Genomic DNA, 26,587 nt, shown 5'->3' with positions numbered 1-26,587 from the left:
CATGAATCGGTGGGGAAAAATCTTCGAATCAGATGATTTCAGTATAGATTTCACTTGTGTAGTTTTTAAGAAGATAATAATTCTTCAAATTGAAGTATGATACAATCATTGTAAATTTCATTTCTCATTGCATTATATTCAAGTTTGTTTGAAAAAATTCATTAGATTCAAATACAAAATAGTTCATATTCTTAGTCTAAACTTAAGATTTTATATTTTTTTATGAAAAATGTTTTTAGGTCAATTTTTGCATTAAAACTAGGTCATATATTATATTTATTTTATAAAATTAAATTTTAATTAATAAGAAATTTGAGCACGCATCTCAAATATAGTATCCATTTTGTACCAACAAAAATACAAGTGTATGGTTTGGCTAAAATGCCCAAACCAAACGAACTGAGCGAAACAGAACCATTTCCTGAGTCCTGCACTGTGCTAATTCAGATACACGGTGGTCTGCCACAATGTTAGCCTCGCACTTTTATGACATCCCTGTCAACCCACGTTTCAGTTTTCACAAAGAACCCAGGAAATCAAACTCAAAACAACTCTCTTTATATTACTTTATTTAAGCCCTTAGCAATTTCTCTGTCTCACATACACAAAATTACAAGCAATGCCTTTCACGTATCCAATCACATTAACCGCATTTTCTTCAATGGTTTGTGGCGTATTTCTTCTTCTTTCTTCTTGTTGATTACATGATTAGATGATGGCTGGCTGCTTCAACTCTTGGTCTTCATCTTCCTCGTGTGGGTCTTCTTCTTTGGCTGCTCCACCAGCAGTGGGGTGCCCAAAGTCACCACCTGGAGGTTTAGATTTGTTTGGGAAGAGAAGGCAGTTGGTCAGGGTTCAAATCTTGGAAAGAGAGATCGACTTGCTTCAGGTTAGTTACTTCACTCTGGAATTGAACATTTTCCTTTTAGAAATACTTGATAGGGATAGTTTCAATTTTTCATAGCTAACAAATGGGTGAAAACTTGAAGAATATATGAAAGTTCTGCGTGATAGTCTGACCTGAAGGGAAGAGTGAAGCGTGAATTAGGGGTTTAAAGGTTGGATTTCAAAACTTTTGTAAGGTTTCATGCATACATAACACATGTATTATGATACTAACCAACCTTAAATACCCAAGATATGTTAAAGCACACTTTTAACATGTATTAAATTTTCATTTGCCATTAAAGATTATTGTTTAACAATTAAACACATTAAAATCCTAACTAAAAGAGGGATTTAAGAACTCTAACCTCTTGGGGCATAGAATCAACTTCTTGCTCCCTTTGGATGTCACAAGAGTACAATTGCAACTCCTATAGCTTATCCACTACAAGCTCCACCAAATTCTAGCAATGGCAGCCCCTAACCTCTCCCTTCGGTGATTTACCAACCACTAATTTTGTGGCTATTGCTTTAGGTAAGGTTCTTTTGGATGTAGTAAGCTAGAAACACTTCCTAGCAATTTTGATTCAAAAGAAAACAAGGTTGTCTTTGTGAATCAATGGAAGAAAGTGAAGAGAGGGAGAAAATCTTCTTTTGCCATCCAATGTAGGAAGAAGAAAAAATAAAATTCCATTAATTTGTTTCTTCTTCTTCTCTCATATATAATGCAAGACAAAAGACATTAATTAAGTTATCACATGTCATGATCTCATTCAATCTAGCTTTAATGTGTCTTAATCTTATTAAGTCACTTGTTAAGTCAAGATTAAATCATCAAAAAATTATATTCCACTAATAGAAGACAAGTGGCACACATTTATGAGTGTCATGTTTTATTATCTCATGGTGCCATGTGTCACCATATGAATTCATCAAAATGCTCTTGTATGCATTTTTGAGTTATCAACTCAAAATTGTAGTTTTCTCCCTCAAATTAATTTATATCATATATTAATTAATTAATTAATCTCCATTAATTAATTCCACCATTAAATTTATATTTAAACTCTTTAAATATAAATCTAATTTATATTATACATCCAATACCCAAGTTTTGATTTCAAGTCATGCTAGAGACTTTGCAATCTTATTGCAAATCAAATCTATTTAATTAATTAATTAAACTCTTTAATTAATCAATTAAATCATAATTTACTTGATGGTAAACTTGTGTAGGTGTGTGGCTTACTAGGCTTTTTACTAATTGGCAATGAGAAATGATATTAACTCTTAATATCATTGGAACTCTTTCAAACCGTAAATAATTTTCCTAAATCATTTTAGGCATCTCATAGACTATGTTTGACACTTAGCATAGCATGTCATGGCCACCCAATTAGTAATAAGGAATACCTTAAAATATGAACCTATAATCATATGTCACCGTGCACTAAAATCCCTCCGTATAATGTCCCAATCCCATTAAGGGTCATGGTAAAGTCAAACCCCTTATCATGGAATCTTATGCACTCATTTGAAATCTAATTCTTGACATGTAAGACTTTACCATCAGGAAATATTTTTCCCGACAAAGTCATCTGTCCTGGCCAGAAACTTAATCTCGTCAAGAAGAACTCAAATCTGCATTGGATTTTAACCCTATTTACTCAAGACTAGGGATCCCCTCTTGATTGAACACCTTTCTCAACATATAAGTGATCTGAGCGAACACACATCGAAATATTCATACACAGTACAGATATATAAATGGTATTAAACTCAAACCACCTATATAAGAGATAACCGCGTCATATCAGGTCTGAGGATTATATGCACTAGAATAACACAGATAATATTTTATTTACTCAAGTAAATGCCATGTTCATATTATCTGTACGTCACAAGTTCAGCCTACTTATCTCATAGGTGCTGTGTTTATCCCGATATCTCATATCATATGGTATGAGACTCACCATTCAATAAATATTAGTATCTCATACTGGTCAATGGAGATAAACAGAGGTGACAGCTCTTTGGATACAATATGTCCACCAAAATATCCTTGATTTGTGAACTCTAATTTATGGCAAATGTCTCATATATTCTGTCACTCATATTCTTATCTCATAAGAATAGAATATATAACATTTTGCTAATGGACAATTTCAAATAAATATGATATAAGACACACAACACTTGAATGAAATGTTAATTGCCATTAATATATTTACAACGTCATTTACAAAGTACAAGATTAGTGTATGCTCTAGGACACACACAACTAACATGACCATCTGAGAGATTCTTCATATAGAAAGTTCTTTCTAAAGCATTGTTGTAAAGAAAATTAGTCTATAAAAAATGGATGTTGATTGTTGAGAAATTGGGAACAATGAAATCCATTTAGTTACCTGTTATTTTCTCTTTTCCTTCTGCTGGACCTAATCTATGAAGGAAAGTGAAAGGCTCAGTTTCCTCATAGAAGATTGATATGGTGATGATGAACTCACCGAAGATTTCATTATGAACAGAAAGAGTTAAAAAATGTGGAAGGTCTTCAACCTGCTTCCAGATGCTACAAAGAGTGTGGTTTCTTCATTGATTTACTTTCCATAATTTTAAGTTAGCCTGATCAGTGACCATCATAATATGCTTATTCTACACATTTTCAAGGCATGCATTTCATCATTTGTATGTTCCTCTCTGACCCTTTAACGTTTAACTGGCAGGCTTGATGACTTCACTGGGGCTAAATCAGATCCTGTTCTAGCAATATATCTATTGTTTATCAACTTGTTATTATCATTGTTGACCCCACAAGCTCAAAGGAGCATAGATTTTGATGATACCAAAACTCAACTAGAATCAAACTAACATTGTTTTAAGTGTTGTGTATCTCAAAGAAAAAGGACAAGGATTTCATGATGGATTCGTGCTTCTGAAGAAAAGATGACATTCTAAGGATAACACAGGACGAATCAAAGGAGATCAAAGAAGAAAATGTTACCTTCCAAGGCTGCATTGAAAATCAGAATTGAAGGTACATATAGTATAGAAGTTAATTTTATCTTTTAGGATCTCTTGTGAAAAGAATTGAGGAGTAAAAGTCAATGATGCTTATTTTCAATCCCTCAAAAGAATTTCTTTTAATCATTACTGGCCTAAAAAGTGTTTGACTATGATTTGGTGTAAAGTTCTATAGTTTTGAAAGTTATGCAGAAAAGTTTTCCTGGTATGCTAACTGGTTTGCTACTTATTTTAGTATGCTAACTGGTTTGCTATTTTCTCAAGTATATATGCTAACTGTCTCAAGTATGCTAACTGTCTCAACTCTGCACAACATCGCAGAAAACGACAAAATAACGGCTATTTTCTTGAAATTCGTATCTGTAACGTTCAAATGAGTTCTGCAACGGTAAAAAACGTTCCAAAGCTATAAATACACCTTCCTTTGGCCATTTTGCACTTAATGAAAGTCCCTCTACTGTTCAAAATCTTTAAAGCTTTCATTCAAAGTGCTCAAAGTGATTTATTGCTCATCATTGGCTTATTTACTCAACTCTTCTTTATAGATTCTGTTGTAATTGAGTGAGAGTGAGTTTTTAAACACATTATTATCATTTGTGAGAGGTCATTCAAGCACCTATTGAAGCTTGGTTGTTAAAAGTATTTGGGATAACACTTGGTAGAAGTGTGAAGCTACTTGTAAAAGCTTTGTTGAGAAGATTTGTAAAGGGCTTTGTCTCTTGCCTTGAAAAGAGAAGAATAGTGGAGTGAAGACTCAAAGTGGGATCTTTGAGAGAGTGGATGTAGGCTAGTTAAAGCCGAACCACTATAAAAATTTCAGTGTTCATTTTCTCAACCCTTACTCTTTACATTTATGCAATTTAACTTTATGATTGATATGCTTTTGCTGATTTGAAAATTGATATCATAAGCTGTTGATCTTGCTGCAGACTGAGAAAATTAGTTTACTGCTAAATCTGCTTTTACTGCTAAAACTGCTGATATCTGATTTAATCTGCATGTTGTTTGATTTGCTGTCAGTTGGAATATTTGGTATACTGCTCTGGTTGCTGTGTTAAAAATGTATTCAGATTACTGATATATTTACTGAATGCTTATATAGTCTGTTATATCAGTATACTGATTGCATATAGCTTAACCTTGAGTCAACTTGTCAATAGAGCTATATTGTTCATATTTCATATTAGTCAATTAAGTTGAACCTAGTTGCAATTTTCAAAGGTTTTGAGCAAGAACCGAAAATTGTTTTTAAAGTCCAATTCACCCCCCTCTTGGACATATTTTGGGACATCAATCATTTTCTAAAATATGATTTCTTCTATTGTTTATCAACTTGTTATTGTCATTTTCTAAAATATGATTTCTTTCTTATGCTAACTTTAGTTCACTAAATTGCATGATTATTTTCTTTGAAGCAGAAATGAGGAGCCCCATAAATCTCGTTGTCGTTGGAAGCGGCTCTGGTACTTTTTTTCCTTCAGGATGTGACATTGTTTCTTAATGAATGAATGGCTCAGAGAAGGATTTGCCAAAGTGCCTATATCATGATACTTGACATAATAATCAGTTTCACTTGCAAACAAATTCTTGTTCAATTATAGAAACCCATTCTTATTCCCGATGCTCATCAAATGGAATTTGTTCCTGTTTGTTTGATTTTCAATTGTCTTGACATGGAGTATTCAATGAAGAACATGAAAGTTTGATATGATGTCGTAATGCTAACTAGCTGAAGTATTTTTTTTTTCCCCAGTCTTCCATGTATTTGCTGCTCAAGTGGATGTCAACCTCATTTAGAAATGCCAACTTGCTGTGCCTGCATCCACCGAGTAACTCCCACAAGAATTCAAGCAGTTGCATGGAGAAAATGACTCGTCAAAGCAGTTGCATGGAGAAAATGACTCGTCAAAGCTGTTGCAAATTTACCAGACTTTCATGTCCACACTTGAGTTGCTGGCGTTTCAGTTCATCCCTCTGTAATTGTACAAAGGCGAATCTTTGTTGTAGTTGCTCAAAAACCTTCAACAACTCATGTTGCCTGTAAAATGAGAACTACTTTTGTTCAACGCTCAAATCTTATATTACAAATATCATTAAATTAAAATTGAGAAGTGCTTCGTTGAATTTTGTGTACAAAATTCAATATTGCAATCATAATCTTGGTGATGTGGGAAACGTAGATTTAAAAAAATGGTGCCAATCAATCAGTCATTTAAATCTAATGATTATCTTAGAGCTAAACAAGGCAGGGTCACGTCTAAATGGATCAGTATTAGGTGTAATAATGCCATCAAATAAAAATTATGTCACCAAATGAAAATCTCCTGATATAAATATTTTCAATTAGGAAAAATATTAATCATCCATTATTTAAATATAAATATATATGAGTTACACATTATGATATGAGTAATTCTTCTCCATTTTATATATTCACCTACTGATGATGCAGGGGGGTAAAAACAACTATGCAGGAAGATTCCATCAAAACTCAACAAAGTACACAGGCTTATCATCTCCTCACCTTACTGAAAATATCAAGAAAAGATTCTATTATTGAGCATGGGTGCCCACAATTCTTAGTGGTTCCACAGGGACCCATCTATCTTCAAGAGTTCAAGTCTTGAAAGAAACATTAAAAAATGTATCAGAATTAATTTAATTAATAAACATTAAAAATAAGAATTTAATGACATTTTAAAACTATTTATTTTAAATGGAATAATTTAGAAAAATACATTTTCAAATCGCTAAAAAAATATAAAAAAGAAAGGGTGGGGATGGGGAGCAAAATTTGACTTATTCTGACGTGGATCAATATGGGTCCTAAATACCACCCTTCTCTTTTACTCACTTTTTCCCAATAAAGATACTTACTTTTCTGACCCCATTGGTCTCCATTTTCTCAGGAATCAGAAAGAAAACTCCATGGCTATTTCCTCTGTCTCTTTCCTTCACTTCATCCTCTTCTTCCTTTCTCTCACCCCTCTAATCTTCTCTTCACCATCATCAAACCTTCCACAGAACTTCATCGTCCACGTCGCGAAATCTCACAAGCCAATCCTCTTCTCCTCTCACCGTGATTGGTACACATCAATCGTCCGATCCCTCCCTCCCTCCTCCCACCCCACCAAGATCATCTACACCTATGGCCGCGCCATCAATGGCTTTTCTGCCCACCTCACTGCAGCCCAGGCTGCAGCACTCCGCCGTGTTCCTGGGGTCCTATCCATTGTCCCTGACCAGATTCGCCAGCTCCACACCACCCGCACTCCTCACTTTTTAGGCCTTTCTACTGGGTCTGGCCTTTGGCCAAATGGTGCTTATGGTGAAGACGTGATTATTGGTGTTCTGGACACTGGAATATGGCCTGAACACCAGAGCTTCTCGGACTCTGGTCTGTCTCCTGTTCCGGATAATTGGAAAGGTATCTGCGAGACATCGTCGGATTTTCCTGCTTCTGCTTGTAACCGGAAACTCATCGGTGCAAGAGCCTTCTTTAAAGGGTATGTGTCCTATCAAGGGAAACCCATTGATGGATCAAGAGATTCAGCTTCACCCCGAGATACAGAAGGTCATGGCACCCATACAGCATCCACTGCAGCTGGGTCCTTCGTCCATAACGCGAGCTTTTACGAATACGCACCTGGAGAAGCTCGTGGTATGGCCTCAAAGGCAAGAATTGCTGCATATAAGATTTGCTGGAGTCTGGGTTGCTTTGACTCTGACATTCTTGCCGCCATGGATCAAGCCATTGCAGATGGTGTCCATGTGATTTCATTATCAGTTGGTGCCACCGGTTATGCTCCTCAATATGATCATGATTCGATAGCGATTGGGGCATTTGGAGCAAACCAACATGGAATTGTTGTTTCTTGCTCTGCTGGGAATTCAGGGCCAGATCCTTTTACGGCCGTTAATATCGCACCTTGGATTCTCACCGTTGGTGCTTCTACCATTGACAGAGAGTTTCCAGCTGATGTTGTGCTAGGCGATGGGAGGATTTTTGGTGGGGTATCGCTCTACTCTGGTGAGCCGCTAGTGGATGACAAGCTGCCTTTGGTGTATGCTGGTGATTGTGGAAGTAAATATTGCTTTATGGGGAGTCTAAGTCCATCAAAAGTTAAGGGGAAAATTGTGGTATGCGATCGAGGAATGAATGCAAGAGTAGAGAAGGGAAGCGCAGTGAAGCTTGCAGGTGGGCTTGGAATGATAATGGCAAACACTGCAGATAGTGGTGAGGAGCTCATTGCAGACTCTCATCTTATACCAGCTACTATAGTAGGCGAAATTGCTGGAAATCAGATTCGACAATATATCAAATTGAGTCAATTTCCTACTGCAACAATTGTTTTCCATGGAACTGTAATTGGGACTTCACCGCCTGCTCCTAAAGTTGCAGCCTTTTCTAGCCGTGGTCCAAACCATTTGACACCGGAGATTTTGAAGCCTGATGTTATAGCTCCTGGAGTTAACATCTTGGCTGGCTGGACAGGAGCTTCAGCTCCAACGGATTTGGACATTGATCCTAGAAGAGTTGAGTTTAACATAATCTCAGGTACCTCAATGTCATGTCCCCATGTTAGTGGAATCGCTGCTTTGCTTCGAAAGGCATACCCGAATTGGTCACCCGCTGCTATAAAATCTGCTCTAGTGACTACCGCTTATAACTTGGATAATTCCGGCAAAAGCATTCTCGATCTTGCTACTGGCAGTGAATCAACACCCTTCGTTCATGGAGCTGGTCATGTGGATCCCAATAGTGCTCTTAATCCTGGATTGGTGTATGACATGGACACCAGTGATTATATTGCATTTCTTTGCACAATTGGGTATGATTCCAAGAGAATTGCAGTTTTTGTTGGTGGAACTGCAACTTTGGATGTATGTGATCGAAAATTGGGTAGCCCAGGCAATCTCAACTACCCATCATTCTGTGTTGTTTTTGAGCCTAACGCCAATGTGGTTACACATAAGAGGGTAGTGAAGAATGTTGGAAGTTCTGTTAATGCAATTTATGAGGTCAAGGTGAATGCTCCTGCAAATACAGAGGTCAAGGTTTCACCAAGTAAGCTCGAGTTCAATGCAGAAAATCAGATATTGTCCTATGATATTACATTCTCTAGCGCTGGTTTGGGTTGGTCTAGCATTAGCTCACAAAGTTTTGGATCAATTGAGTGGAGCGACGGAACTCACAGAGTTAGGAGTCCCATAGCTATTAAGTGGCATCAAGGATCATCCAAGGCTTCCATCTGAGCATTTGGATATATAGGAATTTGGAGTGTATTCAACTTATGTGATTCTGTTAATATGTGCAATCTGTCATGTTAGTAAGATACTGGTTTTGTTTTTCGTTTCACCAAGATTTCAAATCGGAGCAGTTGATGTAGGAAGGGTTCCAGTTAATGTATTGGAATACAATAAAATTTGTTTCTTGTTCACACTATTAGAAATTTCCTGGGTAAATTGGATGTAATGATCCACTAGAACTTGAATTCTGCCGTGGTTCTGGCTATGAGTCTTATCTATGTTAAATTCTGAGGCACACTTAACCATGGATTGTAGGAACGACAAGTATTCGTTTTTGCTTGACATGTTTAGATGATACGTTTTTTATCAGCGGTAAATCACACATCCATAGGCGACGAAACTGGAACACTCATAACTTTGAATATCCGTTATTAATGAATAGCGAACCATTTGAATCAAAAAGTCGCTTTGGCCGAGTGGTTAAGGCGTGTGCCTGCTAAGTACATGGGGTTTCCCCGCGAGAGTTCGAATCTCTCAGGCGACGTAGTAAATTTATCTCTTTTTAAGTATTACGAATTTTATATTTTGAGACCCGTATAACTCAAAAAGCCGAAGGTTAGTTTCCAAACTTTAATCAAAGCATTGCAGGGCCGTGTTGTCCAAAACGAATTCTAAGAGCTCTAGATCTAAATTATCCCCATTGAAACAATGCATCTATTAAGTGATGTGAATTAGTAACTACACGGACAGGTAGAGGCCTCTACTATCTAAGAATTTGCTAATGTCTATTAGTTATCAAGCTCTAAAACACGTTTAGAGTACATCACAAATACTTCATGCACACGTAAAGACCCAACTATTACAAGTTGATACATTTGCTCTGAAATGACTAGCTTATCAAAGCTCATTTAACACATTTAAAATATGTTTAGTAGGACATAACATACAACTTAATTCAACTAAAACTTAATCCCAAAAATTTAAGGTCGGCTATATGAATTCGCTTTCTACACTCTAAACGATTTTGGATTAAATCCTCAAAAATGCGATTTTGGGTTAAATCCTAAAAAATGTATAATGCTTCTAGGTCATGTTGTACTACTTCTTTCTATCCTCTAACCTAATATGTAATACTTTTAGGTCATATTGTCTAACTGGAGCTTCCGTATATTTACGCTTCACATGACCAAACCATCTCAATCTCCCTTCCCTCAATTTATCTTCAATTGGCACCACTCCTACCTTTTCTCTAATACTCTCGTTACGGACTTTATCTACTCTAGTATGATCACTCATCCCCCTTAACATTCTCATCTCTGCAACGCATACGACTCTTTCAGTGTTCAACACTGAAAAACATACAGTAAATAAATATTCTAATGAAAATTAATAAAACATTTAACTAAATTACATTATATCATATCCAACATTGCCTTAAATAGCCTTAAATGTTTCCTGATGCAAATATATTGACGTCCAAAACTTGGTCTAAAACGTACCTCGCAGCCATGGCATCCCTTTTCCCTTTTAGCTGGCTTTAAGCCAACTCAAGTTTGAACCACATCTTGTTCGATTAAAAAGAAAAGAAAACCAAAATACAATCCGCGATCCCAAACAAGCAGAGACATCCTCGCAGTTAGCAAGCAGACATTTTGACGGTTTAGTGATCATGGAGATCACAACTCCATTTTGAGCTTAAGCAACCATAAACCAATATAATAACATTGCAACACAAAATAGTGCATTGGTCACAAGGAAATTGCACATCTAACCCCACAAATAGGGTCGGAAGACTGCAGGGAAAAATTCAGAAACAAACAAACTGTTGATCCAATATGTTATAAGGATCTATTACAATGTTGAGTTACTGGAGACTGGCCGCTGCCTTAATTTCAGGTGATGATTCACACAACTTCAAATTTTGGACCCAGCTGTCCCGCTTGTCACCGTGATTCTAGTGGCCATACTTTTGGAATTCCCACTCGCTATTGTCTGAAAGAATGAGGAAGCCACATAAGAGTTGAGTAATTTGTCACATAATACCATAAAGTGCAAAATAGGTAATTGAATTGGTGAAGGCATACCAAGAGGGCACACTTGGCGGGTCTTGAGCCATCGGCTGATGCAGTGGAAGTGAAAAGCATGATTGCACACACCTGGGTAAGAAGAAACCAAGTTTCTTCAGTCATGTAATATGATTTGACAAAACAAATGAAATGACTAGCCTTATAAGATGAAGTCTTTCATAAACATTAGACATATACAAACGTTGATCAAGCTTAAATCCAAGCAATGAATCATAAACTAACCAAACCAACAAAGTCCTACATCAATTTTGGGGGGCATTTAGAGTTTTAGACCAGTGATAAAGCTAGATGTGACAATGCAAAGATGTTACAGTGATCATAGTTTATGTGCTTCAAGATCAATAAGATCCACAAAGTCAAACAAAATAAGCAAGTGTATAAGCATCCCCATAATTGATTACAAACATCTAATGACCAAGTAAATCAAAAACTCCAGAACCTAAATACCAACAATAGGATTCTTAACCAAGTCAAGCTTATACCGCTCAATCTACCATCACTACATCATGTTTGACTACTAGACTTTACCACAGTCAAGAATCTCCATGATACCCAATCATTCTTAGGCATTCTCGAAGAATATAAATGGATGTTTGCTCATTCATATGTCCTGGGCTCCATGAGTAAATTTTCTGCGTGAAGCATAAATCCACGGTCTAAAGTTTTCGACCTAAATCAACATCTAAGAGAACTGAAGAAAGGGGGCCCCATCAGGATAGTAAAAAATTATGCCAAAAGCCTAAATCCATTTGGATCTCTCTCAAGCAGCAGTCTATAATAGAACCTAACTAACTACGGCTCAAAAAACAAAAAAAATAGTTAACCTCTCGTTTAGACAAAAACTAATTTTGTTTTATTTGAGATTGCAATCTGATTTACAAAGAACTCAGTTGGATTAATTATGTCTCCAAGATCAAGACTACCAACCAAGTATAATTGCCAAGCTATTTATTGAATCCTACTATTTAAGAGAGAATATGAGCTAAGATGCAGAAGCTGTTTGAATAAAAAGAAGCCTAAGATAATGACAGCATCTGAGATTCTTAGAATGATCAGCTTATTTGATGTCAGTTCAGTTCCTACAATTCGTCTAATTAAACAGCATATTAAACTGTCATTTAACTACGTACATTCATACAACATTTTAAAAACATTAAAAAAAATAAAAATAAAAATAAAAACCTACCACAAAAATCATGAAGGCGTGCCTAATGCATACCAGTGCCCAAATTACCCAGCGAACAAAATTAGCCATAACATATTTGGCAATAAGAAATAATTCAATAACCAATACAAAAATCAAAAAGTCAGGATTCAAACATATCAATTCACAAGTACCATAAAGAGAAAGCCCCAAATTTAATGAGTTAGAGTTAGGGTTTTAAAGAAGTGAGATCATACCCCAGGCAACAGTGCACTCCTCACTTGTAGCGCTTGCTTGATTCGCTTGGCACTCAATGCCTAGAAAAAAAAAAAAAAGGCAATCAAATCACCTTAATCATAACTACTAACAGAAACCCATTCATAAATTTACAGAGATAAATAATCAAACTTAAATAGGGAAAAATACAAACAGGGATTAAGGATCGAGCGAGGAACGTTAAACTTACAAAGATCCATAATATGGTTCCTACAAATCGCACAGTTATCCACAACAATATCTGGAAACCATCAAAGGCCACAAACGAAATCAGGAAGACACAGGTAAAGAGAATCCAAAAACACAAAAACGAAATCATATATATGAATATCAGGATTAGGGTTTTGGAGGCGTGAGAATAGACCCCAGGCCCAAAGAGCGACGGCATTCCACTTCTTAATTTCGAAACGTTTGGGCTTCTTGGTGGAAGATGAAGGTCCGGCGACGCTTGAGCTAGCCTCACCCGCTGGGACCATGGTCACGTCGGTGTCCATCTCGCTTCTGGTTCGGTAGAGTCACAGGTCTACTTGGGCTCTTTTTAGGTATCTTATTTTTCGGGCGAGTGGAAAAGGATCTCGGCAAGTGAACGCAAGTAAACGGTGAAAAAGAAAATGATATTTTTTACTTTATAGATAATTCGCAAGTAAAAGTAAATTTTACTTTTGTTGGGCTTCGGGCTGGCTATTTTTTGAGCCTGCGGTGTTTCGGTTTTCTGGAATTCTTGTTGTAATGGGCTCTGGGGCCTTCTTCTACTGCCCCATTTCTTTTCTAATGAAATACAACTTATCTTGAAAAGAAAAATTAAAATGATTTGTATTTTTCTTTTTAGAAATATTTGTCGTTTTGAACTTGCGAATAATTTAAAATAACAACCCATGCGTGTGATGCAAGACCATGAGAAGAAGCTTCAAAAGTTTGCACCAAAAAGTTTGGCACAAGTTTTGAATATGGGAATCGGACCACGGATTGGCAGGACCAATTTTGCTGGATTCTGGACCAGATATATTACCTCTCTTCATTAATGTGTAAAATTAAATACCACTAATTTCCTATCTTAATTAATCATCTTCTCTAATGCTTCACGTCTTCACATGCCCATCTACGTAGCATCCATCTTAATTAAAACATTTATTAAGTGCTTAAACAAACGTCATGGCCTACGTTAAATATTCGATCTGCGATGGTACAGTATTTTTGTCAAGTAATTAAAATAAAAGAAGATATTGAGAGCTGACTTTCAAATAAACCACTCTTGGTTAACAAGAAATAAATTGCTTGAAATTTTCATTAGTGTATATATTAATTATAGTTTTATCAGCTGAAATGTTATAATTAAAAGAAAGAAAATAAAATAAATTGTTACATACGATCCATCAATATGAATTGTATTAATATAACGAAATTTCAATAACCTTAAAATGAGAGAGATGAGGATGATTAGTTTTCTATTGAATTCTTAATTTTATGAGTTATTTAATTTTTTTTATTTTATATATACAAATTAAAATAATTTCTCTAAATTGAATAAATTCAAATTAATCGAATTAAAATTTACCCATTTTATGTATATGTGTATATATTTCATACTAGATGGAAATTCCATTCAAATGGCTTAGACATTTTTATTTTTTAACGGATGAGGCTCGAGTAAATTTGATCGGAGCTTAACAATAATTAATTAAATCTTTCAAATTCCCAAGTTATATTTGCGCATTTGTTTGCTTTTTCTATCCATAGGGTTACTTGAATTCTAAATGCGTAAAGATACAATGAGGATTCTCAATAATAACTCCCATATATCAATAACTTATTATTATTATTTTTACTAGAAAATAAGGAAAAAATATTTTTATTCTTTACTTTTTTTTTTTTTAATTATATAGAGATTGCTAAGTAATGCAGAGTAAGAAGTTTATAATTTTATTTGGAAATTTTGATTATTATAGAATTAAGAAATTTAAAGAGTTTTTATTGTTTAGAAAATTTATTAGTATTAGGTTTATTATTTTTTAATTTATCTTATTTAGTATTCCTAATTAGAGTTGAATTAAGATTTTTATTTCTAATTTGATTAGAGTTGTAAACTCTATAAATAGAATTAATTTTTTATTATTCAGTAATTTTTAATTATGATTATTATTGAGATTAAATAAAATTATTGAGAATTAATTCTTTTTTTTCAATGATTGGTCCTTGTTTTATTTTTTGTTCTTAGCTGTTCTACAACACTAAGTAGAAAAACTTTTATAAAAATTAGATAATAGAAATTAAAAAATAGGAATAAATTGCTCTTATTAAATTATATAGAAGTTATAAATAAGAAAGTTTTTATGAAATTTGGAAAATGTATTGAAAATTAGAAAAATAGTAATAAATTGCTCTTATTCTTTGCTTTTTTAATTTTATAGAAGCTACAAAGTAGGAAAGCTTTTATGAGAATTGAAAAATATAATTAAAATTTTTAGAAACTGCAAAGTAGGAAAGAGAAAATTATTGTTGCCATTTACTTTTATAAAATTAGAAAATGTATTTAAAATTTATAAAAGCAACCAAATAAAAAATAATAATCAGGAAAGAGAAAATTATTATTGTCCTTTATAAAACTGAAAAATATATTTAAAATTTATAGAAACAATCAACTATAAGAGATAAACTAGAAAAGATAAAATTACTATTGTTCATCTGCTAAAATTCAAAAATATATTTAAAATTTATAGAAGCTGCCTGGTAGGAATGAGAAAATTACTATTGTTCATTACTTTCATAAAATTGGAAAATAAAATTAGAAAATTTATTTAAAATTTATAGAAACTGTATAAAATTACTATTATTCTATATACTAAAATTGAAAAATATATTTAAAATTTATAGAAGGTGCTAAGTAGAAAAGAAGAAATTAGTAAAGAGAAAATTGTTATTGTCCTTTACTTTTATGAAAGTGAAAAATATATTTAAAATTTATAAAAGTTGTCAAGTAAGGAAGAAAAAATTACTATTATCTTTTACTTTTATATATTTTTATATATAGATATAGATAGATAGGTTATTATTGTTATTACTTTCTTTATTTATTTCACTTCCATCTACTTTTAATTTTTACTATTAATTAATTATTATGTTATGAATATAACATTTAAATTTATTTTTTATATTAAAATATAAAAAAATATATTAAGTGAAAGCAAGATAATAATAATAATTATAAACTCTAAGTAGTCTCTATATATTCTTTATTTAAAAAAATTAAAAATTTCTTGAATAATTATAAAAAAAATGGATATACCCATTAAAAAATATGCATTTATGTTGAAAAGATGGGAAATGCATTTTTCAATTACAATAATGATATATTATATAATATATCATATAATTTCTTTTTAACTTTAATTAAAATTAGAGATCAATGGCTTCAAAATAATTATATAAGTAATTGAAAGGCTTATTTTATAATATAAATTTTAAAATATTAAAAATTCTTGAATAATTATAATAAAAAAAAGGATAAATAAAGAGATGAGAAATGCAAAATATGATGTGATTTTTTGTTAGCAAGGATTATCATCAACCACAATATGTAAAATATTGCACGTTTTCTTTATTTGCTGCTTGTAACGCTAAGAAACAAAAATTAAAACCTCCCCATGTGGACCTCTTCCACAAACAAATTCTCAACCCACACCAATACACTACACCCAAATGCTCAAACTTGCCTTTGTCTCCATATGTGTAGTCAACTTCACCCTCCTGATATTATATAACCTCTCCTTGGTTTTCCCTCTCATCACTCCCATACTCACATGGCTCTCCATGATGAAACCCCTAGCCAAAACACCTCCCAAACCCATCTTTCCACCTCCTTCCCGCGGTGGCCTACTCACCGGAGAATTTCTCTGCGTAGGCGTAAACTTCCCTCGGTGCGTTTAGGTGGAAAGAAGCCTCGACGAGGGTTCTTTTTGTTGAAAATGCTGAGAAAGATGAGACTAAGGTGGCTAAAATTGCATTACTCATGCATGTTAAGGAAGCTGAAGGAATATTATAGGAATTTGATTAAGGATGTTATTGATGCTGGAGCTACTATAGAAGCTTATCAACAAAGGCTCGTAATGGAGGCTAGTTTTGCTGTTCCTGTTATGGGTTTATCTTTCTCTAGCTATCCTTCCATGGCTGGATCAGATCGCCCTCGATCCATTTTTATGTAGATTTTTTTTGTTGTCTTCTTCTTCGGTTTTATTATTTTTTTTCTTTAGCTTTTTTTTTTGTTCTATCTAAAGTTGTTAATTACAAGAAGCTGAAATGAAATGAAAACCCAAAATCTTTCTTTGAGAAGATCTCCAGCTCTTACAAATTTTCTTGGTAATCAATGAAGTTTGAATATAAGAATGGATCCCATAAATCTCCAATTTTGGGATGGGTGAAGTGTCATTGGGATTTGGATGATTTTTGGCAAATAGCTTAATTTTGCCTGGTATTAGCTAGTGGCAGCAGGGACTTCAAATTCAAAAATATTATCCCTTTTTTCTATATTATTTAATTTTATATTAATATTTAAAAATTAAAAAAAAATAATTTATAAAATATCATATCTTCTAATTTTTAAAAATTAAAAAAATATTTTAATTAAAAGCAAAACAATAACATCATTATTTTTATATTTATATTTAAAGTCTAATTACTATTTTTATCAAATGTTTTGATTGTATAAATAATTAAATACTAATAATTAATAATCAGTAAAATAATTGATAGTTACTAAAATTATTTTTATTATCAAATAGATTCTTAGAGTATAATTTTAACATTTTAAATAATTATAGTTTGAGTTATCTGATAATTAAATAATTTAATAAGATTAAAACTTCCAATTTATTAGGTTCATTTAAAATGGATAGCTGAGGAATGTAACATTTTCAAGTCATATTTAATTTGAAAATCAGCAGAAACAAATAAACTGCATGTGATGATAACTAAGCAATGGTGTTTTCTTTAATGGCATTGTTTAATTAATTAGCTTGTTAACTACTAATTAAACAAAAGCCGATTAATTACTTGCTCTTGGCTGTTGATAACCCAACCTCTGTGTTTGTCCTTATCTTTGAATTAAAATATGAAATATGCCACTTTTAATTTATTTTTTATTTTAATTTAAAAACCTGTTTCTTCTGAAAGTTATTTGAGATAGAAAATCTCATGTGACGATTGAAATAGATCACAAGCAAAGATCCCAATAGATGCCCTCTTTATGAGCTTCAGATCTCTATCACACGAAGACAAGAAGATTGGAGATCGGAAACTGGAAATTAAAGAATCCCAAAATCTACTTTAAATCTCTTTCTTGAGTGATTACCGCGAGTTTTTCAACGTGATTATTCCAGATCTTTTTTTTTTTATTTTTCTTTTCAATACATTTATGTCTGTTTAGAAAAATTTTTTATTTTTTTGCTCAGATTTATGTCTATTGTAAAACAGATTTAAAGTTATATTTTCTATACTAGATCACGTTTCTCCATTAATAGGGTTTTATTTTCTTCTTTTAGCAAGATTTTATTAATTTTTTTATAGTATTTGAATAAAATTTTTAACAATTTAAAGCACAATATGAATAGTTGATTTTCTATAGTTAGAGATTTTAGATTTTCATATGATCTTGTATCGATGGAGCTTCGTGGTTAACCCATTTCAAATTAATATTTAATGATTTAATTTATTTTATTAGTCACAAAAATAGTAAGTTCCTGAAAATATAATATTGTAAAAGATTCTTTTAATTTTTTAAAATGAAAAATGATTAATTGTTATTAAAATATTTTTTTTCTTTTCTTATATTATTTATGAACAAAAGATTTTAAATATCTAAATTTATATTTGTTTTTCTTATGAGAAGAATATTATAATGCTTATTTTATAATTCTTATTAATGAATTGAACAAAAAAAAAATTTTATGAAAAAAATCCCCCAAACTGACAAATTAATTGTATTATGAAAGGCTGGATCGAGCTCATCTAAGCTAAATGATGTATGAAAATTATTGAAATGGTTTGGTAATATTATAAAAATAAAATAAAATAGCTGAGATTATGTGACGCAGACTAATCACTATTATTATTATTATTATTATTATTATTATTATTATTATTATTATTATTATTATATGCAATTTCATCAAACTAATTTTCTTCATATTGATTCTTGTGATAAGGAAATGAAAACAGAAAATACAATATATGATTTTTTTTAAAATCATTAAATAGATTTAGTTTATGACATCATTTATAAATTAAGTCAATTAAATTATTTTATAAAAATTAATTATAAATAAATATGTAATTTAATCTTTAACTATTCTTTTAATTAAATATAATTATAAATAAATTTAAAAAAATATATAAAATAATTTAATTAATTTAATCCAAATGTAAATTAGGATGGTTGGCCTTAATTATTATCCTCATAATGAAATTTGAACCATCTTTGAGTGTAATGGGCCATCAAATATATGAGATGGGCTTGTTTTGAAGCCCAATGACAATCAAATCTCAATAACAAGGGACAAAAGAAACAAACGAGCAAATTATGACATGATTTTGAAGCCACAATATTTTTAATTAATAAAATTGATAATCCTACGTAATTTGATATAATTTTTTTTAAAAAATAAATATATAAGTAAGCTGATCATATATTTGATAAAAAAATTTTAAATAAATAAATTGTAATTAATGATATGATCCATCTCAACAAGATATGCCCATTGATAATCGAGAATTTAAAAAAAAAAGAAGCTACATAAAAATTAATATTATATGTAAATAGGAATCAAACATAAAAAACGTGGTTCCATATGGATTATTTATTGCATAGAAAAATACCCAATGATTAAGTATTTTTAATGTTCTTCCGCCCACTAATGATGGAAAACCTATATAATTCAATCAACCTGGAATCTTCAGTGGAGGATCCTCACATCACATGCTTTGGACAAAGTGGAACCAAGAGATTTTTCAATTTGTTTACTTCTGGTAATGAAATCATATTCCATGAACAGTTAAATAACTTGCATTGCCTATCGGACTTCAGGCTTAGCATCCCTACATAGATAGTTGGGAAATGGTCCATTATTTCCCTTAGCATAGCAAAAGCAAAAGCAAGATCCTAAGTTTACCCACCAAACACTACTATCCATATATATATATATATATATATATATATATATATATTGCCTATTGGACTTCAGGCTTTAGCATCCATACATAGCTAGTTGGGAAATGATCCATTATTTCCCTTAGCATAGCAAAAGCAAAAGCAAGATCCAAAGTTTACCCACCAAACAGTACTATCCATAGGGATATATATATATCCCTATGGTATATCCCTATGGATAGTACTGTTTGGTGGGTAAACTTTGGATCTTGCTTTTGCTTTTGCTATGCTAAGGGAAATAATGGATCATTATATATATATATATATATATATATATATATTATGCAACAATCAATTAGTGGGCGTATGAATTATCTTTTTGATTTGGCTAATAGTTAATATATATTCAAATTAATGAATTAACGTGTTTAATAAATTCATTTAGACTATAGTTGATAGACTATATGTGAGTAGTTGATTTATTTTTATTTTTTATGTAGATTATATTATTATTTTAAATTTATTAATTATAAAATTTATCTTTAAATTAATTTTTTATATCAATAAATTATTTAAAATTATAATAAATAATAATTATAACATTAATTTTTATATATACTTAAAAAATAATTATATTTTTAATTATTTTTCTGTATTGTATAATAAATTAATAATTATATATCTAGTTATGATAGATTAGCTACTCACTATTAATATCATTAGTTATCAATTGTATTTAATATCTAAAGTAAATATACTTTTAATAAAATATCAATAGAGAAAATGAAAAAAAAGTATAATTTTCGATAATTAAATCCAAATGAATAAGCATTTATATTAATATCCTAATTTAGAAAATTTTTGCCTAAATTTGATCTATCATGAATTTAAAATATAAACAAGTATGACTCATATATTTAATAGATGGATATCATCATATATCTTATATATTGGGTCTATTATAAACTGAATTTAAATAAAAATAATCCTCCTAATTTCTGATTAATTGCCTCGAAAACTAATTAAGAAGCGTGAGAGAAGTTAATTATGAAATGGGGTTTTCTTTGAATTTGGACGGTGGAGCAATGCATGTAGCTATACCCAACCTCTAACAGGACCTTAATTGTTGATTTTGGTGGGTCTAGAGTCTAGATTCAAAGGAAGGGCAGTGTTTCAAATGAATGATGCTCGAAATGCTTCAAGTCTCTAATCAAAACCCATAATTATGGTCCCTTTTTAGGGTACCATCTAATCACATTTTACACGAACATAACTATTACAATCATTCCATTGCAAGAAGAATTAATTAACCATATAATTAAGCATTGTCAATCGAGAACCATAATTCATGTTTTCTTCACAATTGACTATAACCATTCCGGCATGAAACAGGCTTTGGTTGGTTGAATCTAGTTTATTCATTCTTGCCATGATTTTCTCCCATATATTTTTCTAGCCATGGCTTATTTCTATTTGTCCAAAGGGAAATTTTTTGTCGTACGCTGTGAAGTCAAGTCATAAATATATAAAATTCATATATTTAATAGATGAATTTCGTTCTATATCTTATGCATAATTATTTTTTTTTTAAAAATTTGGTAACAGGATATTATTTATTGAAAATAAATATATAAAGAAAGGGCCTATTTATATAACCTATTTATATAAGTCTTACAATACAAGTGTTACATATGAACACTTCATCTAATCAACTAATGAGTTATATAAATTAATTTTACAGACTCATATTTAATCAAATATCCAGCTGCATGACTTTTCTTTATATATTTTATATTTTGAGTCCATAATGAATTGAGTATAAATAAGAAAAATTCATATCAAAAAATACATGAAAATTGTTGATTTAGGTGAACAAGCAAAAACTTATTTCGCCTTAATTTCCATACTCTAGTTTTATTGATTTTTTAGCACAAGGTGGGGTATGTATAGTGTTGTAGAGATTCTTTTAAATTTGTGTGGGTATGAATAATACAATATTTCCGTTGAATGTGCGACAATTTTTTTGAGCTAGTGCTTAGACAATAATGTGGCTGTAGAGGGATTCAACAGAAAATGAAATTCTTATTGGAATTGTTTCAAATGTGAATCGATTTGGATGTTGCAGCCGCTTAATATTGTTCACATATTTCGTCTATGCAAAGAGACAGCAAATACATGGCATTCAAAACCAAAACGAAGTACAATTATTAAAAATGGTTTAGCTTTTTAGAAAGGTTGTTAAAATTGAATACTTAGACATTTAATCTTAATATAATTAATGTTTATATTTTACTCGTATTAATTGAACATTTTAGGTTGAATTAACTGTTTTTTTTATACAGAATTAAAATTTCATGATAGCATATCAATAAATTAAAATAAATAAGATTTGTTTTTTTTTTTTTATAAGTTCTCTTAAATAACTTTACAAGAGCCTCACATTATGTTGGCTCATACAATTAATGAAAGAGGAAGTGAGAAATGGTACGAGCTCTTGTCGATGAAAGCAACCAATCCTTCGTCGGAGTAAGATTCCAGTAGCATAGATTGATTGACATCATGGACGGTCGGTCCCATCTAAATCTAATTATTGGCGGGGACCACCTAACTTTAGACCCAATAATATGGAAGGAAAAATCTAGGAGATTGAATATTAGGCCGGTGATAGTTAGAGCTTGCCACACCATATCCTTTTCTCGACCGTAGGGGTAGTTTTGGTATATTCAGAAATATACAGCCGTTTTTCCAGTTGCTCAGTCACTGCTGACATCATTCTTCACGGCCGGTGCTCAGTTTGGTACATATGTTTGACTTTTCTGGTCAGTCCGATCGGAACAGTCCACGTCAAATAATGAGAATAAGACTTGGAATAATATATATATATAGGTCAAATTATTTAAATTTATATTATTTCAAATTGTATATAATGATTTTTTTTTATAATCTAATTTTAATAGAGGTTGGACACTCAAATACGTGTATTGGAAAAAAGGGTCAATATATTGGAGGTGTAAAGAACTGGGTAGATGGTTTTCGTAGGGCTGAATATGCATAGCAACAAGAGAGAGTTTCTTAATCAAAACACGAGAAGAAAGCCATAGAGATGTTGAATTTTCTCCATATTGGACGACCAAATCAGGACAACGACACACAGCTTTTAAAAGGGTTGCTGATGCTGGCTGCATTTTTATATTGAAAATAATGCAACGGGCCATTACATTATTGATGCTACCACGATTTCTAGGGTTATTTGGAACATGAAATAAAAATTAAAAAAAAAATAATGAGATTAGTGGCCAAATGACAATCACTCTGACAGCTAAATTCGATAAGTATTTTAAAGATATCTTTTTTAGAGCAATGAACTAATGAATGCTTAGAGAATGTAAAAAATATATCTGGTTATACACATTTTGCTTATTTATAGTATTAGGATGACTCTTAGAGTCATTTCAAAAATTCTAAAAGATAATATTGAGCATCATATGTATATTCTTTTTTATAAATATGGATTTGTGATACTCATTTTTTATATTAACCGGTTGTCTTGCTAATGTGATTTTTAGCGGGAATTACACTTTCTGTAATTAATTAAATTATTTTTAAGCAATATTATATTGAATTCGAATTTATTGAATTAACAATTTACTGAGTTCTAACATAATTAAATATTTTTTATTTGAGCTGTAACTTAATTAAGTGATCTGACAAATTTCCTTATTAGGTGTTAAGCTTAGTAAAGATTGGCTATATTTAAAATCGATTTATTAAATGAGAGTCAATTTGTTATCAAATCAAATTTTAGGACTAAGTATATTAATTATATTTTTAAATAAAGATTTTTTAATTAATTCCAATATTCAATATTTTTCTTTTATATTGCATGTGCTCCCACTTTCATTTGGAACAACTATTTTTCTTTTATTTTTTCCATTTTTATTTTTTTGATATGCTAGCATGCAATCCATGATATTAACCCATATTTTTCATTCAATATTTACTTATATATAAACACACACTTTAATGCAAGTGGATATAGATATTTCCTTCAACTTGTATACATAATAAGTGGAAGAAAATAACTATACTTGGAGCCACACTCACCATCAAAATGGCATTATATGCATCGTGCCCTTAATATTTTGAGCATCACGAAGGAAAAAAAAAATACTCTATTTTCGCTATAAATGAAGTTTAAACCAGATTTCCCTTGCCTTTTGTATATAAAAAAATTATAAATATAATAATAATAAAGATTATTCAAATAAAGATAAGGAAGGAAAGAGGAAAAGAAGAAGAAGAAGGAGAAGGAGGAATGTTTAATAGCCAAATATGAGAAATTAATTGGTAAATCCTGGCTTCATGGAAACTTACATTAGCCCATGGAATATGACTGTATTATCAACGTCAAATGATAAAGTTTTCTATAAAAATATGGCCCCCAAGAAAGCATGATGCATATATAGAGACCAATGAGCATTGATGGCTATATATATATACACTAATTCAATTCATTTTGCATTTTAAATGTTGAAAATTACTTTTCTTATCCTGATATTTTTATTCATATTCTTCAATTCTAACCATATACTTAAAAACTATAATTGACTGATAATGAGGTTTCTTCATAATTACCATCATGGATTTTGCTTCCTATATATCATATGGTCCACTTGAGGAAAGCAAAGAGGAAACTAACTAAAACACTATCATATATACATACATATCTAGATCAAGCGTCTATTACTGGAATTTTTTATTAAAGTTTTTTTTTTATATAAATATTTTAATTAGATAACATTAAAATTATTTTAAATTAGACTGAGAATATTTTAAATAATAAAAATTTTAAATTGTTTTTTAATAATATATAAAATAATATTTTTTTAATAACTCAATCTTAATCTCAAATTCAGCCTAACACTTAACCTGACATTTTTGCCGTCCTGCCAAACTGGCGCACATGACATGTAAAGGGAAAGAAATTATATAATAAAATAATAGTTTTGTAAAATAATTATTTGTCGGTGAATGGAGACACATATATATATTTAAAAATTTATAATTATCTTTAAATTTTTTTAAATAATAATATATTTATTTATATGTTTAATTATTATTTATTTACTATTTTATATTAATTGATATAGAATTATACAATTCCTCACAGGAAGGGAATCACAGTGGATAATCTTTTTTTTCTGTGGTTACACGTGCAAAAAGAATTTCGTCACGCCATGAAATTGCCGCTTTTATAAGCTTTGCATAAGGTTTCGAAATCACTGATTTGCCCTCCACTTTTCCTCTATTGGCATTTACGTCTTCAAAATTTTTAAGTGCTTTTACCAACTTTTTATCTAATAAATTTTCAGATACAATTTTCTGTATTAGCTTAATATTGTATTTAATTTTTCTCTAATAATTTTAAAATATTTTCGGATTAATAAGAAAAATAACTCTTTTTTTTACTAATTAAATAGATAATAATTTATTTTTTTTTATGAAACTGTAATCTAATGGTAAATTAGTCATCCAATTTAATATTATTTATTTAAACTTTCAAGAAAACTGGTAACACAAATCAAAATTTAATTTTCAGCTTTCAAGAATTAAAAAAAAAAAAGAATGATATTAGCTAAGCATATCCTAAATTAATAGATTTGTTCCCGATTATTTAATCAAAGAGTTTAAAGCATATTCTTGAGGCTTGCAAATACTTATTTTACTTGTACTCTTAAATAATGATGATGATGAAGAAGAAAAAAAAAAAAAAAACATAATGAAGCTAAAGTGGTTGGACCATAACTATTATGCATGGAGGAAAAGATAGAAAATCATTATGCTACAAAGCAAAACATCTCTCTATATATAAAAGTGATGATAGAAAACCATTACTTTTATATAAAAGTACTTAAAACATAGATTACAAAATTATAACTTTTAACTTTTTTTTTTCTTTTTTTCCATTTAATCTAAGCATAAACATACAAATTTCTAATAGACAAAACAATTGATAGAACATTTAAATATTGTATTGGAAATATTTAAAATTTTTAAATATATAATAAATTGATTCTACACTTAAGTGAAGTTTTAGAAAAAAAAAAAAATCTCATATATATATATATATATATATATTAAAAATGCACTCTCTAATATTAGTCTAATGCATTTAAAATTTTTAAAATAATTTCAATTTGCTTTTTAAAAATTTAAATTCTAATTAGTAAGAAATAAAAATTTACATTCTTATTAATTAGATCATCAATTAATCAGAAAATATTTATTTTAAAATGATAAATTGAAAATCTAAATTTGAGTAGCATATTAATAAAAAAAACTTTCTTATGAAAAATTAAAGATTTTTCATTAATTGAAAATAGAGTACAATTTTGCCTAAGTAAAATCAACCACTTATATAAAAAATTTGAAAAATTTAATAATATTAAAAAAGTATATATATTGACCAATAGGAGAGTTGTGAGCTTTATTCTTTAATTTTATAGTTCTTTTACAAGTCTCATTAGATAGCTTTTAAATTTAAATCTACTAATGAACGAAGAATCGAAATTTTCATACAACACTTATTTTTAAAAAATAAAAAAAAATTAATCAATAAACACACATAATAACTGTATAAAATAAGAGAAACACAATAAAATTCACTAAAAAGATAATATATGAACTCAAAATTTGTCTATAAACACAAATTTAAAAATTTATTCATTTAATATTTATCAATAAATAACTAGGAACTTAAATAAGAAATCTTTCACTTTT

General features: G+C 30.6%; 4 protein-coding genes and 1 non-coding gene across 5 annotated transcripts; 4 read left to right on the top strand and 1 right to left on the bottom strand.

The window, feature by feature from the left end:
• The first annotated feature begins 294 nt into the window (after window positions 1–294).
• LOC131169302 (guanine nucleotide-binding protein subunit gamma 3-like) lies at window positions 295–5,956 on the top strand. Its single transcript, XM_058128495.1, has 2 exons — window positions 295–889; window positions 5,666–5,956. The coding sequence occupies exons 1-2, from the start codon at window positions 713–715 to the stop codon at window positions 5,954–5,956; spliced, it is 468 nt and encodes a 155-aa protein (XP_057984478.1). The 5' UTR covers window positions 295–712.
• Window positions 5,957–6,702: 746 nt separating this feature from the next.
• Window positions 6,703–9,353, top strand: LOC110634259 (subtilisin-like protease SBT1.4). The gene has a single exon (XM_021783203.2). It carries the CDS (start codon window positions 6,841–6,843, stop codon window positions 9,166–9,168), a length of 2,328 nt encoding a protein of 775 aa, XP_021638895.2. The 5' UTR covers window positions 6,703–6,840; the 3' UTR covers window positions 9,169–9,353.
• Window positions 9,354–9,624: 271 nt separating this feature from the next.
• On the top strand, window positions 9,625–9,706 carry TRNAS-GCU (transfer RNA serine (anticodon GCU)). The gene has a single exon. It is a non-coding gene; the product is annotated as a tRNA-Ser (tRNA).
• A 1,151-nt stretch (window positions 9,707–10,857) lies between these two features.
• On the bottom strand, window positions 10,858–13,272 carry LOC110634308 (RING-box protein 1a). The gene is made up of 5 exons (XM_021783247.2): window positions 13,034–13,272; window positions 12,860–12,910; window positions 12,651–12,710; window positions 11,247–11,318; window positions 10,858–11,154 (listed from the first exon to the last, which is right to left on the bottom strand). Exons 1-5 carry the CDS (start codon window positions 13,161–13,163, stop codon window positions 11,117–11,119), a joined length of 351 nt encoding a protein of 116 aa, XP_021638939.1. The 5' UTR covers window positions 13,164–13,272; the 3' UTR covers window positions 10,858–11,116.
• Window positions 13,273–16,454: 3,182 nt separating this feature from the next.
• Window positions 16,455–16,952, top strand: LOC110634247 (uncharacterized). Its single transcript, XM_021783186.2, has one exon. The coding sequence runs from the start codon at window positions 16,467–16,469 to the stop codon at window positions 16,866–16,868; it is 402 nt and encodes a 133-aa protein (XP_021638878.2). The 5' UTR covers window positions 16,455–16,466; the 3' UTR covers window positions 16,869–16,952.
• The last annotated feature ends 9,635 nt before the right edge of the window (window positions 16,953–26,587 follow it).

This window comes from Hevea brasiliensis, chromosome 1 (assembly GCF_030052815.1).
Source record: "Hevea brasiliensis isolate MT/VB/25A 57/8 chromosome 1, ASM3005281v1, whole genome shotgun sequence".
NCBI classification, from domain to species: domain Eukaryota; kingdom Viridiplantae; phylum Streptophyta; class Magnoliopsida; order Malpighiales; family Euphorbiaceae; genus Hevea; species Hevea brasiliensis.
The sequence above is the reverse complement of the archived record's forward strand: the minus strand, read 5'-3'. Positions and strand labels throughout refer to the sequence as shown.